The 16,275-nt window shown below is 33.0% G+C and overlaps 1 protein-coding gene across 2 annotated transcripts in view; it reads left to right on the forward strand.

Annotated features, from left to right (window-relative positions):
- Prkg1 (protein kinase cGMP-dependent 1) overlaps positions 1–16,275 on the forward strand; it is a 1,193,620-nt gene that overhangs the window by 169,468 nt on the left and 1,007,877 nt on the right. For both annotated transcript variants that reach the window (XM_027949240.2, XM_027949239.3), the window contains exon 2: positions 2,074–2,240. In XM_027949240.2, coding sequence (XP_027805041.1) covers positions 2,074–2,240 — 167 coding nt within the window. The remainder of the gene's footprint in view (positions 1–2,073; positions 2,241–16,275) is intronic.

Consider the following 16,275-nt stretch of genomic DNA (forward strand, 5'->3'; position numbering starts at 1 on the left):
TCAAACATCTTGTTCTACAGAGTTTTATCTGCCTGGTTACCTCAAATTAAGATGTTTGTTTGGAGAAATAAATATTCTCTAAAGAAGTATGAAGAGCCAGGTGCGGTAATGGATACCTATAATCTCCGTGACTCAGAAGACTGAGGCAGGAGGATACCAAGTTCAAGGCCAGCCTCAGCAACTTAGTGAGGCCCTAAGCAACTTAGTGAGACCCATTCTCAGATTTTAAAAAAATGAAAAAAGGCCTGGGGATATGGATCATGTGCCTCGGTGGTTAAGTGTGCCTGGGTTCAATTCCCAGTGTCCAAAATTAAAAAAATAATAATTAAAAAAAGCATGAACTTTACATTTCTACAGTTATTTCAACCAGATAATTAGGAATCAAATTCTTCTTTTCAGTTTTTCATATCTTTGTTTGTATATAATGTATGTTTACACCAATTCATACATGTACTTTGAATAATGATGTCCATCACATTCCACCATCATTGCTAACCCCCTGCACCCTCTCTTCCCCTCTCACCCCTCTGCCCTATCTAGAGTTCATCTATTCCTCCCCTGCTCCCTCTCCCTACCCCACTATGAGTCAGTCACCTTATATCAGAAAAAACATTTGCCATTTGTTTTTTGGGGATTGGCTAACTTCGCTTGACATTATCTTCTCCAAAGCCATACATTTACCTACAAATACCATGATTTTATTCTCTTTTATTGCTGAGTAATATTCCATTGTGTATATATGCCACATTTTTTTAATCTAGGGCATCTAGGTTGGTTCCACAGTTTAGCTATTGTGAATTGTGCCGCTATAAACTTTGATGTGGCTGTGTCCCTGTATGCTGATTTTAAGTCCTTTGGGTATAGACCAAGGAGAGGGATAGCTGGGTCAAATGGTGGTTCCATTATGAGTTTTCCAAGGAATCTCCATACTGCTTACCATATTGGCTGCACCAATTTGTAGTCCCACATCCTCGCCGACACTAGGAATTAAATCAGAGACTCTCTAATTGAAGAAAAAGTAGGCCCTAATCTTCATCATGTGGGATTAGGCCCCAATTTCCTTAATAAGACTCCTATAGCACAAGAATTAAAACCAAGAATCAATAAATGGGATGGACTCAAACTTAAAATTTCTTCTCAGCAAAAGAAACAATCTGTGAGGTGAATAGAGAGCCTACATGTTGGGAGCAAATTTTTACCCCTCATACATCAGATAGAGCACTAATATCTAGGTATATAAAGAACTGAAAAAGCCAAGTACCAAAAAACAAATAACTCAGTCAATAAATGGGCCAAGAACATGAACAGACACTTCTTAGAAGAGGATATACAATCAATCAACAAATATATGAAAAAATGTTCGACATCTCTAGCAATTTGAGAAATGCAAATCAAAACTACTCTAAGATACCATCTCACTCCAGTCAGAATGGCAGCTATTATGAAGACAAACAACAATAAGGAATCAAATTCTTAACCAATTTTTTATATAAAATATGTCTGGAGCTCCCATACCATGACTGGCATTGTAGTAGAAATTGGGCACATATTAGGGAACAAATTAAAAACCATCCCTTCTTATGTAGAACCTAAAGTCTAATAGAAGAGGCATGCAGAAAATAAGTAAACAAATCACATTTTATATTATTTCACATAGTAAAATGCATGTCTGATGTTTTTTTATAATATATAAACATAGCAAAAATTGTTCTATCATTTTTGTATTTTATTTGTATTTATTCTTAAACAAAATTACAAACCTCAGTTTAAAATGTTTGCTCATTAGTTTTCCCATAATCTTTGTTGTTAAAAAATTGTCAAATCAAATCAAATTGTTTTTATTTGTTTTTTATTTGTCACTTATTCATTAAATGGTAATTTGCTTAAAGGAAAATTTCTTCGGCTTTTCTACTGCCATGGAACGACTTTGTTCTTAGGTTTTCCAGGAAAGTATTGGATTCCTCACAAGAAAATGCATTTGTAGTGTGCCAGAGCATTGCATGGCTCTGCTAAGCCATACAAACTAGGAAAGAGTTGGTCAGATGTCAGTAACTCTCCCCCCTCTTGCTGCAGGTCCAAGGATCTTATAAAGGAAGCCATCCTCGATAATGACTTCATGAAGAACTTGGAGCTGTCGCAGATCCAGGAGATTGTGGATTGTATGTACCCAGTGGAATATGGCAAAGACAGTTGCATCATCAAAGAAGGAGACGTGGGGTCACTGGTGTATGTCATGGAAGGTAAGGTTCACAGCCCTGATCCTATGAAATTCACACATTCCCCTTTGGTCTTATCAGCCTGCACACAGATGGCAGTGTATTACATGGGGCAATTCCAGTTTTCTTTCTTTTGTTGAGAACAAAACAGTTTGAAAAGAGTTGAAATCTGTTTAGATACAGTGGTTAACTAATTATATAAAGTGTGTGTTTAGAATACTAATATGGCAACTCCACATTTTTTTCAGTAGTAACTCAAGATTGTTAAGGTACTTTTGGTCAAGTAAACGGAAGTGTCAACTCTACCCTTAATTCTCAGCACATGACTAACTTTCCTACTATGATACTTCCATGAAAGGAAATGTTTCCAGTGTCCTACATATTATGATAGAGGTAGATCACGAAGATTGGATGGCATGTTAGCTGTCCAATTGATAAAAGTGATAGTCCCTTTCATAAATTTTGTACAAGAGGAGATGGAAACTGCTTTGAAAAAAATCCAAAACATGCACTATGTGAATAGGTTTTATGCCTAGGCCAATTTTCATAATGCTTATTTCTAACTTGAAGTTTATAATAGCCTAATTTCCTTTTGTGGGAAAAAAGAAGCCTGAAATAATGATAGAATCAGCTGAGAGGAAAGTGAGTTCAGAAACGTCTGTGGTATGAATTACTTGGCATATAAAAGTCACAGTTGTGGCTTATTAGGTGTGATGAGTATTTTACCAAGACATTCATGTCAAGTGATTCATGATTCAAGTCATCCCATAAATGTCATGTTTGTAAGTCATTAAGAGAAAAGGTGTATTTGGACAACTCATTTAATTTCTCTGAGTATCACCTACTAATTTGTAAAAAAGAAAATACTATTGCTTTCTGTCAATTTACAAACCTCAATTAGTGATGATTCTGTTCCTCAGGGGACATTGGGCAGTATCTGGGTCATTTCTGATTGTCATAATTAGGTTTGTATAGGGAGGCTACTGGCTTCTACTGTATAGACTCTAGGGTCACTGCTCAACACAGTGGCTGTCCAAAATAAAGTATTATTTGGCCCCAAATACCATTACTGCCAACAGTGATAAACCCTGTTTCTTTAAAGGATTCTTTAAAGGATTATTAGGAAATTAAAAATGGGATAGTTTGTATGAATGTGTAATATAAAATATTACAAAACAATAATAAGTATTATTACCTCTTTTAAATACTTGATCTTTTGTAGGAAATGTTCTTTCTGCATTGATATGTATATATATATATATATATATTAGACTTTCAATATATATCATTTTTAAATAGCATTTCATTTTTAAATAGCAATTTCTATAATTTTTTTCCTTCATAGTTTTCATCTTTTATGTCAACATTATAAATTTCTTCTCCAAGCCAAAAGGATATAAATAAAAAAGTTTGGCTTTCTTTTGGTAAAAACCAAAACACAATAAACAAAAAATACAAATACTGTTTATCTGGCAGAGAATTTCAGGCAAAGGGATTAAATCATAGGGCAAGAATATATGTGGGTAGTGAGCAGGAAGGATGAGAAAAATGAGAAGAAATATATAGAAGTCAAGTATGGAATATAAAAGTAGAGGCAGCATGTTAAGAACTAGTAACAATTAGAAATCACATTTAAAACAGTGCTAAGATTATAATATACTAATATCATTGTATGATATGATGTTTCAGATATTACATTGATAGGCATCTATTTAAGAACATAGATATGGTAATCAGTAAGGAATGCTTTTACTTCAGTTATTTTTAAATGCTAATTACTAGTGTTGCATTTGAGAAATGAAAATTTGAAAATTTGTGGTAGTTTGCCTTCATTTTGAATATTTCTTACAAAAATCGAATTCTAAATAACTTTTTAAGTGTTTTTAAAAAATTCTATTTATCCATCTCATTCTTGTTTTCTAGAACTAACTGCAAGTTTTGTAGCTATCTGAGAAGGAATTTGGAGATAATAGTTAATATTTGTTGAATGCTTGCAACAATGTGTAACACTTTGATCCTGCTTTATAAAACACTTTTCATGTATAAAAATTAGTCCTCAAAACAATCCTGTGAAGTAAAGGTTAAACATTTATTATCCCTTTTTTATAAAGGAGGAGACTGAGGCTCAATAAAGTTAAGAAGTCAATTAATTTTCCCAGATCTTCCAACTACTTTCTAGAAGACTCAGGATCAGTACCCAGGCAATCTGGACTCAAGAGCTCAAACTCTTAACTGGGGGCCGGGTTGGGTTGTATTTGTCAGGGTTCAGAGAAACAGAACTAATGTTTAGACCTTCAGCTGATTACATGGATCCCACCCATATTACTGGGTGGTAATCACTTTAACTCAGTGTCTACTGATTTAAATGTTAATCTCATCTAAAAATATCTTTACAGAAATAAAGTTTGGCCACATAATCAGGTAGCCAAGTTGTCACTTAAAGGTATTCATCACAGATTCACCCCTTGTCAACTTGGTGCCCAAATAACCTCTTGTTCCACCATACTCAATCTCCAAATAAGGAGTGTCAAGCTCATACGTCCACCAAACATGATACAGCTCAGTACTATTGAAAAAATATATTAATACTTTCCTCAGAGAAAGCCAAGAAGTCCTCATGCAGTGTTTACTCATCTCATTGAGTTCCTATGGCTTAAATACAAAGACATCACATTAATAGTGTTTAAATACTATGATATAAAGTTAATATATTTTATGATAAGGAAATTTAAGGTGAAGAAAATTAATATTTTTGTTATACACACATCTATACACAAATACATTCATAACAAAATAGGAAAAAATACTTATGAGAAACTATATTGCTTCCTTAGGTAAAGGTAAATATACTAATTTTCCCCTGTTGCTTCAAGCTAGTTTTTAAATATATTTATCTACTTTTTACTGATGGATTGACTAAGTAGCATATCATCTTAATTTTCTTTAATTATCCTTTTTAAAAAAGCAGAGTTTCTAAATAATACATCAATATTCAGAGTCACAGTTTTGCCATGATGTTGTTGATTGCCTTCAGTTAAACTCAATAAAATGACCATAATCTTATAAACTCATGCCAATTTGTCCCCAAACAGCAATTCTAACTAACTCAGTATGACTTCAGCCGATCCTGTTCTTTTATACTTATGTAAAAATCATTTAAAATTAAAAAAACTGTCATTTAAAATTTTGTAAGTTTTAATTGAGGAAATGTTTTATTGTATAATTAGTTTTTTATCAACATATTTAATCCTCAAAGTTTAGATAGTAATGTTCTTGCTATAAATGGATTCTTTTTCTTCTGTGAACATTAATATTTATAGAGTATAGCATAATAGAAATGGATGAATAGGCTATAAAGGATCTTTCATAAACCTGCTTACTATCAAGATGTTCAGCAAAACACTCAAGGAGTTTACAAAGAAAATCAGTCCAATTTTTCCTCTCTCTCTTTAGTGAGATGGAGTGTTCTTTGTAAAAGGCTTGTATAATATGTGCTTTAAGTAATTTATTTATTATTTATTTTTTTTGTAAAGCCTGGGCAATGTCCCAAATGTTACTTCATACCTAAATGCCAAAGTTTCTCATGGTTTTAACAAAGGAGAAGAGTCATATGGTAAAACATCACTAATTAGGATAGCTAGGGAAAAATCATCTGGGAGTAGTATGCATATATTATCATATAATTTCAAGCAAAATAAAATACCAAGCAAAATAAGTTGTGTTACATTCAGATACTTACAATTACTGCCTAGCAGAAGTTTCAATTTCAAGTTTTGATCAGAATTGTATGAAATTAGCTTCTTAAGATAGTGAAAGTAAAAAGAAAAGTTCTTAAGGTTCTATTAATATTTTAATTATGTTTTCAAATAGGTAAGTGACTGTTACAACATATGTATCTTTCAATCAAATAAGACATTGGCCTTATATATGCTATAACATCTATTGACACACTTTAAAAAAAGACTTTTAAAAATTTGTTCTAATTGGTTATACATGACAGTAGAATGCATTTTGATGCATGATACATAAATGGAATATAACTTCTCATTCTTCTGGTTGTACATGATGTTGAATCACACTGGTCATATAATCATATATATACATAGGGTAATAATGTCCAAGTTATTCTACTATCCTTATGACCCCCATACCCCTTTGTCTTCCTTCACTCCCCTCTACCTAACCCAAAGTACCTCTATTTTTTCCTAGCCCCCCTCCATTATTGTGAATTAACATTAGCATATCAGAGAAAACATTCAGCCTTTAGTTTTTTGAGACTGGCTTATTTTGCTTAGCATGATATTCTCCATCTTCATCCATTTACTGGCAAATACAATAATTTCATTCTTCTTTAAGGTTCATTTATATTCCATTATGTATACATATCACATTTTCTTTATTCATTCATCTATTTAAGGGCACTTAGGCTGGTTCCATAGTTTAGCTATTGTGAATTGACCTGCTATAAATATTAATGTGGCAGCATCACTGTAGTGCTGACTTTAAGTCCTTGGGGTATATACTTGAGGAGTAGGATAACTGGGTCAAATGGTGGTTCCATTCCACAGTTTCTGAGGAATCTCCATACTGCTTTCCCATAATGGTTGCACCAATTTGCAGTCTCACCAGCAATGTATGAGTGAACCTTTCCCCCATATCCTCCACAACATTTATTGTTACTTGTATTCTTGATGATTGTCATTCTAACTGGAGTGAGATGAAATCTTATAGTAATTTTGATTTGCATTTCTCTAATTGCTGAAGATGTTGATCATTTTTTCATATATTTATTTATTGATTGTATTTATTCTTCTGTGAAGTATCTGTTCAGTTTCTTAGCCAATTTATTGATTAGATTTTTTTTGTGTTAAGTTTTTTGAGTTCTTTATATATCCTGGAGATTAATGCCGTATCTGATGTGCATGCGGTAAAGATTTTCTCCCATTCTGTAGGATCTCTATTCACTTTATTGGTTGTTTACTTTGCTGAGAAGAAGCTTTTTAGTTTGAATCCCTTCCATTTGTTGATTAGTCCTGGAAACTCTAGCCAGAGCAGAGAGATGAAAGAATTTAAAGGGATAAAGAAGAATTTAAAGGGATAAAGAATAGGAAAAGAAGAACTAAAACTATCACTATTTGCTGACAACATGATTCTATATTTAGAAGACCCCCCAAAAAATCCCACCAGAAAACTTCTAGAACTAATAAATGAATTCAGCAAAAAAGCGGGATATAAAATTAGCACCCATAAGTCAAATGCATTCCTATACATCAGTGATGAATCCACTGAAAAAGAAATTAGGTAAACTACCCCATTCACAATATCCTCAAAAAAAAAAAAAGATACTTGGGAATCAATCTAACAAAAGAGGTGAAAGACCTCTACAATGAAAACTACAGAGTAGTGAAGAAAGAAATTGAAGAAGACCTTAGAAAATGGAAATATCTTTCTTACTCTTGAATAGGCAGAATTAATATTGTCAAAATGGCCATACTACCAAAAGCGTTATACAAATTTAATGCAATTTCTATTAAAATCCCAATAACATTCTTCATAGAAATAGAAGAAACAATCATTAAATTCATTTGGAAAAATAAGAGACCCACAATAGCAAAAGTAATACTTAGCAAGAATAGTGAAGCAGGAGACATCACAATATCAAACTTTAACTATATTACAGAGCCATATAACAAAAATGTCATGGTATTGGCACCAAAATAGACATGTAGATAAGTGGTACAGAATAGAAGACACAGAGACAAACCCATATTGTCTCATACTAGACAAGGCACCAAAAACATTCACTGGAGAAAGATAGCCTCTTCAACAAATGGTGCTGGGAAAATTGTAAATCCATATGTATAAAAATGAGATTAAAACCTACTCTCTCACCCTGCACAAAACTCAAAGTGGATCAAGACTTAGGTACAAGAACCAAGACTTTGTCCTTAACAGAAGAAAAAGTAGGCCCAAATCTTCACCATGTTGGCATAGGAACTGACTTCCTTAAAAACACTCCTAAAAGTGCAAGACAAAAAAATCAGGAATAAATAAATGGGATACACTCTTTTCCTCCTTTTTTTATCATAAAGATAAACTTTGGTTTACCTTCATTCAAAATTAAGCAAATTATGATTTATTCAATTATAACTCGTGATGTTTTTTATGTTTGGCAATCTAATTTGATATTCTAGTATTGAAAATATCTAACTCATGACTATGGAAGTAAGGTGATTTGCTTAGCTAATGGTGTTGCAAAATTTTATGATCTTTTATTGTGGAAGTAGATGGATTACTCTTTTTTAAGTGGCAAGTGTTTAGTGCACTTTGGCAGTGGATTATTTTAAGTTAAACATTTTGATGAAATCATCAATATTTTTTCATGAGATGTTTGTTAATGTTTAGTCTTTTTCTGTGTGTTCAAATTTTCATATTCCTAATGACCTTAAGACCTGTGTCTACATGTCTGTAGATGGGGAATTCAAGCCCAGAAAAGTCGAATAATTTGACCAAGATCATACCCTCAGTATATTGAAATATAAAACTTAGCCATGGAGTTCCCATACCTATGTACTGTTCAATGATAACTTTCAAAGAACAGATTAGAAGTACAGAAGATAGATGTTTATTATGAGCATCTCCATTTTAAGCTATATAGCATTAAACTCTAGGGTGAAAAAATTATTTGATTTCAAAAAAAAAAAAAGAAAAACCTTGGACAGCAGTAGTAAAAAGTTAATACAAGATATTTCTTATAACAACATAGGCCTCTCTGCATGCTTTGAACATTGACCTGCTTCCTGCCCTCTCCACAGATCATTTGGCATCCATTCCTCTCCTCTTACAACTTTCTTTTTCCTCATTGAAGGGATGGCTGTGATTTGGCTTAATTCTTGACCCACCTCTATACATTTGTTGTGTAAGATTAAACTACTGTATATCATCGAAGCCCGTTTTTCTGTCTGCAATCAATATTATTGATTTTTTTCTCACAATTAAAAAAATATTTTTTAAAAGAAGGAGCAAGTTTTTCAACTTATTACACAAATGTCTCTCTTAATGGGTTATTGCATGCTATCTCCAAATGTTATGTGATTATTCACACCAATTCTTCAGGACTAACATGTTTCTGTTGTTACTGAACTAAGACTTTGGTGTTACCTTCTGGTGACTGGTCATCTGCTTCCTTTTCCAATTGCTTACAAGGTCTAGGTCTGTTATGCTCAAGTTTGACTCTATTTATTATTCAGTGTGGACACAATTCATGCTAAGTAGCACTATTGGCAGCAAACTAACACAAATTTACACTACAAGTTCTATTTCCCCTCAAAACATTCTTATTCTTTTTATGTAATTAAATGATGTAGTGAAAAAAAAATTTAAAAAATGATGTAGTGAATAATGACATTCAAAGAGGGATTTTATATAAAATTGAACATGAGCCTCTCTCTGTCCGTTGGCATTCTGAACAGTACCTGAAAATATGAGAAAATTGAATGCATTTTCATATGAATTAAGTCTCAGTAAATTTAACATGAGAAACAGCCCATTTTATTCTCCAAAATCAGGTGTTGTCTTTTGGCCTTTGGAGATTTTTATGTTAATCCAAAAGCTATCTTTAGAACATTTGCAATATGAATGCACTTAAGATTATTTTTTTTAGTTCCTTTATAGGACCAAGCTTTTAATGTTTATATTAAAGAGCAACTTTATAAACTGTTTGTATAAAAAGAAAACATCTATTTATAAGAAGGTACTGAAGTACTACTAAGTGTCAATTTTAAGATATATTTCAATTATGGAAACAATGACAAAAACAGGGAACTGAGATATTTGGATGGCACATGGGGTATCATGTTTATTTGGGGATGGCAAACTTCAAAAGGGCTTTTAAACTGGGCGTGATGGCATACACTTGTAAAACTAGGGGCCCAGGAGGCTGGGGCAGGAGGATAGCAAGTTTCATACCCAGGCTTAACATCTTAGTGAGGCCATTAACAACTTAGTGAGAACCTGTCTCAAAATAAAAATATAAAAAAGGGCTGGGAATGTGACCCAGTGGTTAAGCGCCCCTGAGTACCAAAAGGGGGGTGGTAGCTTTTAATGTATTTGAGTAAGTTCAGGAAACATTACATATATTTAAAAGAATTGACAATATTTCATATGTAGATGGAAGGTTTAGGAGGGAAGAGTAAGTTTTTAGTACCAAACACATTGTCATGTTAAAAGGAATTATGAAGAAATGCCAGACATAGGAAAGTTCTCATTGGGTCAGTTTGAGAATTAATATTCTATTAATTAAAATGTTCCCAGAGTGGAACAAGCAACTCTGTGTGGTGGCAGGAACCCCATCTCAGAGGCATTGTGGCACTTGCTCCACAGCTCCAGCTTATAAAACTTCTGTATGAGTGGAACAGGGATTCCCAGTGGAATCCTATAACACAACTCCTATTCTTTCCCAAACTCCCAGATTGTGGGTCTGTGGGTCTGTGAACTAATGTTCTACAAGTTAACTCCTAAGAACCCAACCCTTGGAAGTTTTCCTCTTGAAAATCCTCCCCTATATTTGATGTACATGTTTAGTTTTGAATGTTTTTGAACTTCATATAAATCTAATAATTTTGATTTTTTGTTCAATATTATGTTTCATTGTATATGGATTATGTTCCATTGTATATGGGTTATGTTCCATATATTTATTTATGCTTTCAGCTATTGATGATATTTCAGTTATTTCTAGTGGCTTTGCCCTCCCAAATGGTGTTCATAGAAAAGTGTTAACCATGTTTCCTAATAAACATTCTCAGTAATTTCTCCAGTATAGGTCATATGGTATGTGAATCATCCAGAAAAGCATACCATATTCCTTTCCAAAGTATTTTTACCTGATTAGACCCAATTGCTCCTGTTATTGGTGAAAATGTATATTGACAAATATTGGAATTTCACCAATCTGGTGGATGTGAAATGCTATCTTGTGATTTCAGTTTGTATCTCCCTTATTACTAACGAGGCTGAGCATCTTTTCATGTGTATGGGCTGTTTATGTTTTTTTTGTATGAAGAGTCTGTTATATTCTTTTGCTCATTTTTCTTAGTTATGTGACTTTATACATTTTAGAGCTTAATCCTTTTTAATTATATGCATAGCAAATATTTTCTTTCAACTATGCCTAATATATTTATTCCTTTGTGATGTCTTCTGATGAACAGAAGTTATTAATTTTAATGTAGTAGAACATATCAGTCTTCTCTTTGGTTTGTGCTTTTATGTGTCTTTGTAAGAAATAGTAAAAGGTGGTACTTTTCATACCCAAGTATTCGTGTGTGTCCACGAAGGCATGTGCATAATAAGTTAAGTATGGGAGGTATTACCTATAAAAGAAAATATCTCCATTTATTATCTAAAGCATACTAGTGCTTTTCGGAGTAGGAATCTAGAAAAGCAAAGTGTTTTTGCTTCCGTGTTCTTTTTTATTCTAACATATTATAAGACTTCTTCATAAATTGTCCTTAAGAAAGTAAATATGCTTTTGAATATGCTTGATGATAGCACTTTCTTTTTTCAGTGAGGTTGGATTTTTACATTTGAAAATAACCACAAGTCACTTAATGACAGATTTGATGAATAGGAGTAGGTGATTAAGCTGAGTAATACTTCTTTTTTTTTTCTGAAATACATAAGGCTATGTGTGTATGTGCCTTTAGAAAGTAACAAGTGTTTTTCAGTCCATGCAGAATTAACCAGATGTTCTGATCAAGAATATCTTTATTGAAAAACTGACTTACTTTGAAGGACAGTGTTCTTAATACTCATGTAGCTACTAAATGATGTGATTTTGTAAAGCATAGCCATGTCATGCTGTGGTTTCACTAATGCATACTTCTTCATTTACTTTGAAACCATTAATAATAGAATTAAATTTATTACATTACAAAGGGAAATGGTTTGGCTTTTCTTAGTTTGGAAGACTCCTGAAAGATAATTGAAAATTGCTATGCTTATTTTTTCAAGATCATGGTCAGAAAGCCACCAACTTTTTAAAGTGTCAGTTTGACATTGGTAAGTAAGGCAGATCATGAGTCATGTTAAAAAGGTATGAGTATTTTTTTCCCCTCTTACTATCATTTCAAGCAGCTGTAGATTTTATTTTTGTGATCATTCATTTTGCTCAAATCTCAGTCTCTCCATTCTTCATTTTCAGAAAATGCCAAATTTGAAAGTTTTTAAAAGTAATTTTTTTTTGGCCAAAATTGAAAACAAAAACCATATACCTAAAAATATCAGAAGAAATTGTGGATTAGTACCTTCTTGGCAATAGTGCAATGACACATTGATTTCTTGTTAATGAGGTAAATTTACCTTAGTCATCATCACATGGAAACTGTTGAATATTTGCATGCTGAACATTTAACAGGATTCTGCATGTGTTGTGGGTTCATTTTAAAAAACACATAGATGTATTTCCTGAGGGACTTTAACAAGATTCCCAATGATTTTTGTGGGAGGCTGAATAGAATAATGCTTTTAATATACATTCCTCTAATGAAAAATCCTTGAATGGTTTGTAATCCTTTTGGCACACTGTCCAAGGGCAAGACAGATAAGAACTATTTCCCAGCACTGTAAGACTTCATCCTGTGACTGCCATAGCAACAGCCCATCCCACCCCCAGGACTGAGAACATCAGAACCAATCTCTGAAGTTCTTATCGGAATTCTCCCAGGACTCTGCATTTAAGAAACAGCCTGTAATGGCACATTCTTTATCTGAATTTAACTATAAGAGTTTGGGAAGGCTGCAGTCTGAATCGGATCTTTATAGTTTGGCTTGTTCTATAAACTTTGTTATGATAAATTGAAAATATTTTTATACTGCCAAAAGTTAGCACACAAAGATTTAGAATTATGATAGATAACTTTAAATGATATTAAAGTCAATTCTTGAGAATTCATGATTCATGCATACATAATATATGAAGGAATTACTATAGAGTATATTTACATTACTGATTTTTTTAGTTCCAATTTTGTGCCTAATCTGATTGATTTTATTAAAGTGGATTTTTTTGGTGTATCACAAACCATGCTATATTTATTCATAAGAATATATAGAAAACAAAGACTATCAAAACTAAATGGAACATTTACTTTCTGTTGGTATCTTTATAACTTTACAAAACAATTAAGTTACTCTGCATACTTTTCAATATCAAAGTCAATTAGATTATTATGTTTATTTATTAATAGCAGAAATATATTAGAAACTGCTTCCATGGAAGGTGGCCACACCTTTATGCAAGATGGTTTATAATATCACAAATACTTGATGGTGTGTTTACAGAAGAAAACAGAAATTTTCCACAAAATCATAGGTGATAGTAAATGTGTTTAAACTTTTCTTTCAGAAATTGACCCACTGGTGAAAAAGAAGGGGATGAGCAAACTCTTATTTCATGTTGAGTTTTATTAAGGCCTATTATAACTTTCTCTGAAAGGTGATCACATACTCATCAAAGAATTTGTTTATAGCTGGAAGAACATAACTCAGTGTTGCATTTAATGTTTGGCTCATGTTCACAGAGCATCATTTTATTCTTTTTAATTTTTTTTTAAATTTTTAGTTGTAGATGGACACAATGCTCTTATTTTTTAATTTATTTATGTGGTGGTGAGGATTGAACCCAGTGCCCCATGCATTTGAGGCAAGTGCTCTACCTCTGAACCACAACCCCAGCCCTTGAGAAACATTCTTAATATGGATTTAATATGTTTTCCCTGATGATTCATACAAGGATGGTATTTGCCTCCAAATTAAAGCTGTTTTTTTTTTTTTTAAGATTTACAATAATCCCTCTTCCTTCCCAGTATTTCCATTGTAAGGATTTTTATTGACTTGCTTGGTTGGAAATAGACATACATATATTTATAATTTGTACCTACACATGTGCATATGAGTTTATGTGATATTATTCCTTCCCAGAGTTCATCCTATATTTCAACTGTTGATGGAATGATGATATTTTATATACAGTGTATTGTTAATGATTAAATTCAAATTTATAAGCAGAATAGAAAATTACTAATAATTTCCATAAATATTAATAAGGTTCTCAAGTGAATTAAAAATTAGTCTTCAAAGAAAAGACACTTATTTAATAAAATTTTGACCATAATTTTGTCTGCTATCCTCTTTGAGAGTCCAGATGACTTGCATGAGAAATTTTGAAATATTTTAATTTTAATCTTCCAAATTTAGACATTATTTATGACATTATTCTATAGTTCTAAGGCTCATGAAATACAAAAAAAATGTTTTGGAATATTTTTTTTTTCATTGAGTATTAGGTTACTTATATACCAAGCAGGTATTACTAAGCTAATGTGCTTTCCTCCCTGTAATACATACCATGCTTTGACAAAGTAGAAAAGGCGTTAAGATTTGACTGGTACTAATTGTTCATGAATATTTGAAGTTCTATGAATATTCCTCAACAATTGAGAGCAGCAAAGAAAGTATCTGATTAACTTTTCTTTTTGCAATATGGCACCTTTGCTAGATTTCATATATTATTTCATCTGATTATTCATTCCTACATTCAGAAAGTCTCTACCCAATGCTAACTTATGTCTCAGTGAATACTGAAGAAACAAGAATGAACAAGAACACTCTGGGTGGTGGCAGAAATGAGGAAAAAAAGGCATGTGGAAATAAGCAAAGTACTTTGAGCTAGTAATCAGTGCTCTGAGTAAGTGAAATTAAACAGGGCGGTAAAAGAGAATCATGGAAATGGGTCTGGCAATAATTTTCTGGGTACAGGAATGCTTTCCTAGTAGTGAAATATTTGAGATCAGACTTGAGTAACAGGAAGAAGCCAAAGTGTGGACAGAAGATTCTAGATGAAGTAAGCAACAAGCAGAAAGACTATAATGCAGATAAAGTTTGGCATATTAGACAAAAACACTAATTGAAGTTGGAGTGGTAGGTAGAGGTAAGGTCACAGTAGGGCCCTGTCATGTGCTTTTTAATTCTAAGTGATTTAAAGAACGTTGGAGAAATTTTGATTGAGATGGGACATGATTCGATTTATATTTTATTAATAGAAAAATGGATTTTGCTAATAATCACTGACTGGAAAAAAATGGATTATAGGGTGGTGGGGGGAATGGATACTAGTTGAGAGGTGAGAGCTGTGATTTAAGCAAAATGTGATAGTGGCTTGAGCTGAGGTGGCAACATGGAGGATGATGGAAGTGTCGTAACATTTGGCAGCTCATGGATAAGATATGGGCGTGAGAGAAAGAGGAATTTGAAATGACATAATTTTTAATGTAAACAATTGCATAAATGGTGTTGTCATTTTCTGAGATGAGAAAGTGAGATGAGTTAATGTTTTAAAAGATAAGTCAGGAGTTCTGTTCTGGCAGTGGAAAATTAATATGCCTGATAGACACCCCACTGCAAGTGTTAATATGACTACAGTGGATGCACCTGTCTAAGAACCCAGTTAAGAAATCAGAATGTAGAGGAAAAAGTGTTCTGTTGACTAAACCACAGGGATGGTTGATCAAAGCAGTTTAGTTATGCTTCTGTGAGATGGTTTCAGAGAAGTCCTTATTCCTTGAGGGTTAATCCCATTCCCATGAGATGATTTCTTCTCTTTAGGAGGCAGCCTCAGTTCCTGTCACAGGATAATCACTCCTGCTTAGTTAGCGGGGTGTTCTCCTCATGGGATAGATCTGTCTGTGAGGCTCTGTTGTTCCTGGAATTCAAGGTGACTGTAGTTTTAGGGCAATGGCTAGAAATTTCTGGGCACTGCTCCAGGGGTTCTGGAACAGGACACTGTGAAACTTGGAAGTTGAATGTCCCTGAAAATCTTGAAAATACCTTAGTTACTCTTATCTTGGTGTCTCCATTTTCAAGAGAGATGAGATAGATTAGGTAATCTTGGGCTAATCAACCTTGTCCTATGAGGTTTTAGACAGACATGCCTTCAGTGATTAATATGCCTACATGAGAAACAGAGCAGGAATCTGATTCAAAGTTTAAGGTGATAAAG

Source organism: Marmota flaviventris, chromosome 4 (assembly GCF_047511675.1).
Source record: "Marmota flaviventris isolate mMarFla1 chromosome 4, mMarFla1.hap1, whole genome shotgun sequence".
Classification (NCBI taxonomy): domain Eukaryota; kingdom Metazoa; phylum Chordata; class Mammalia; order Rodentia; family Sciuridae; genus Marmota; species Marmota flaviventris.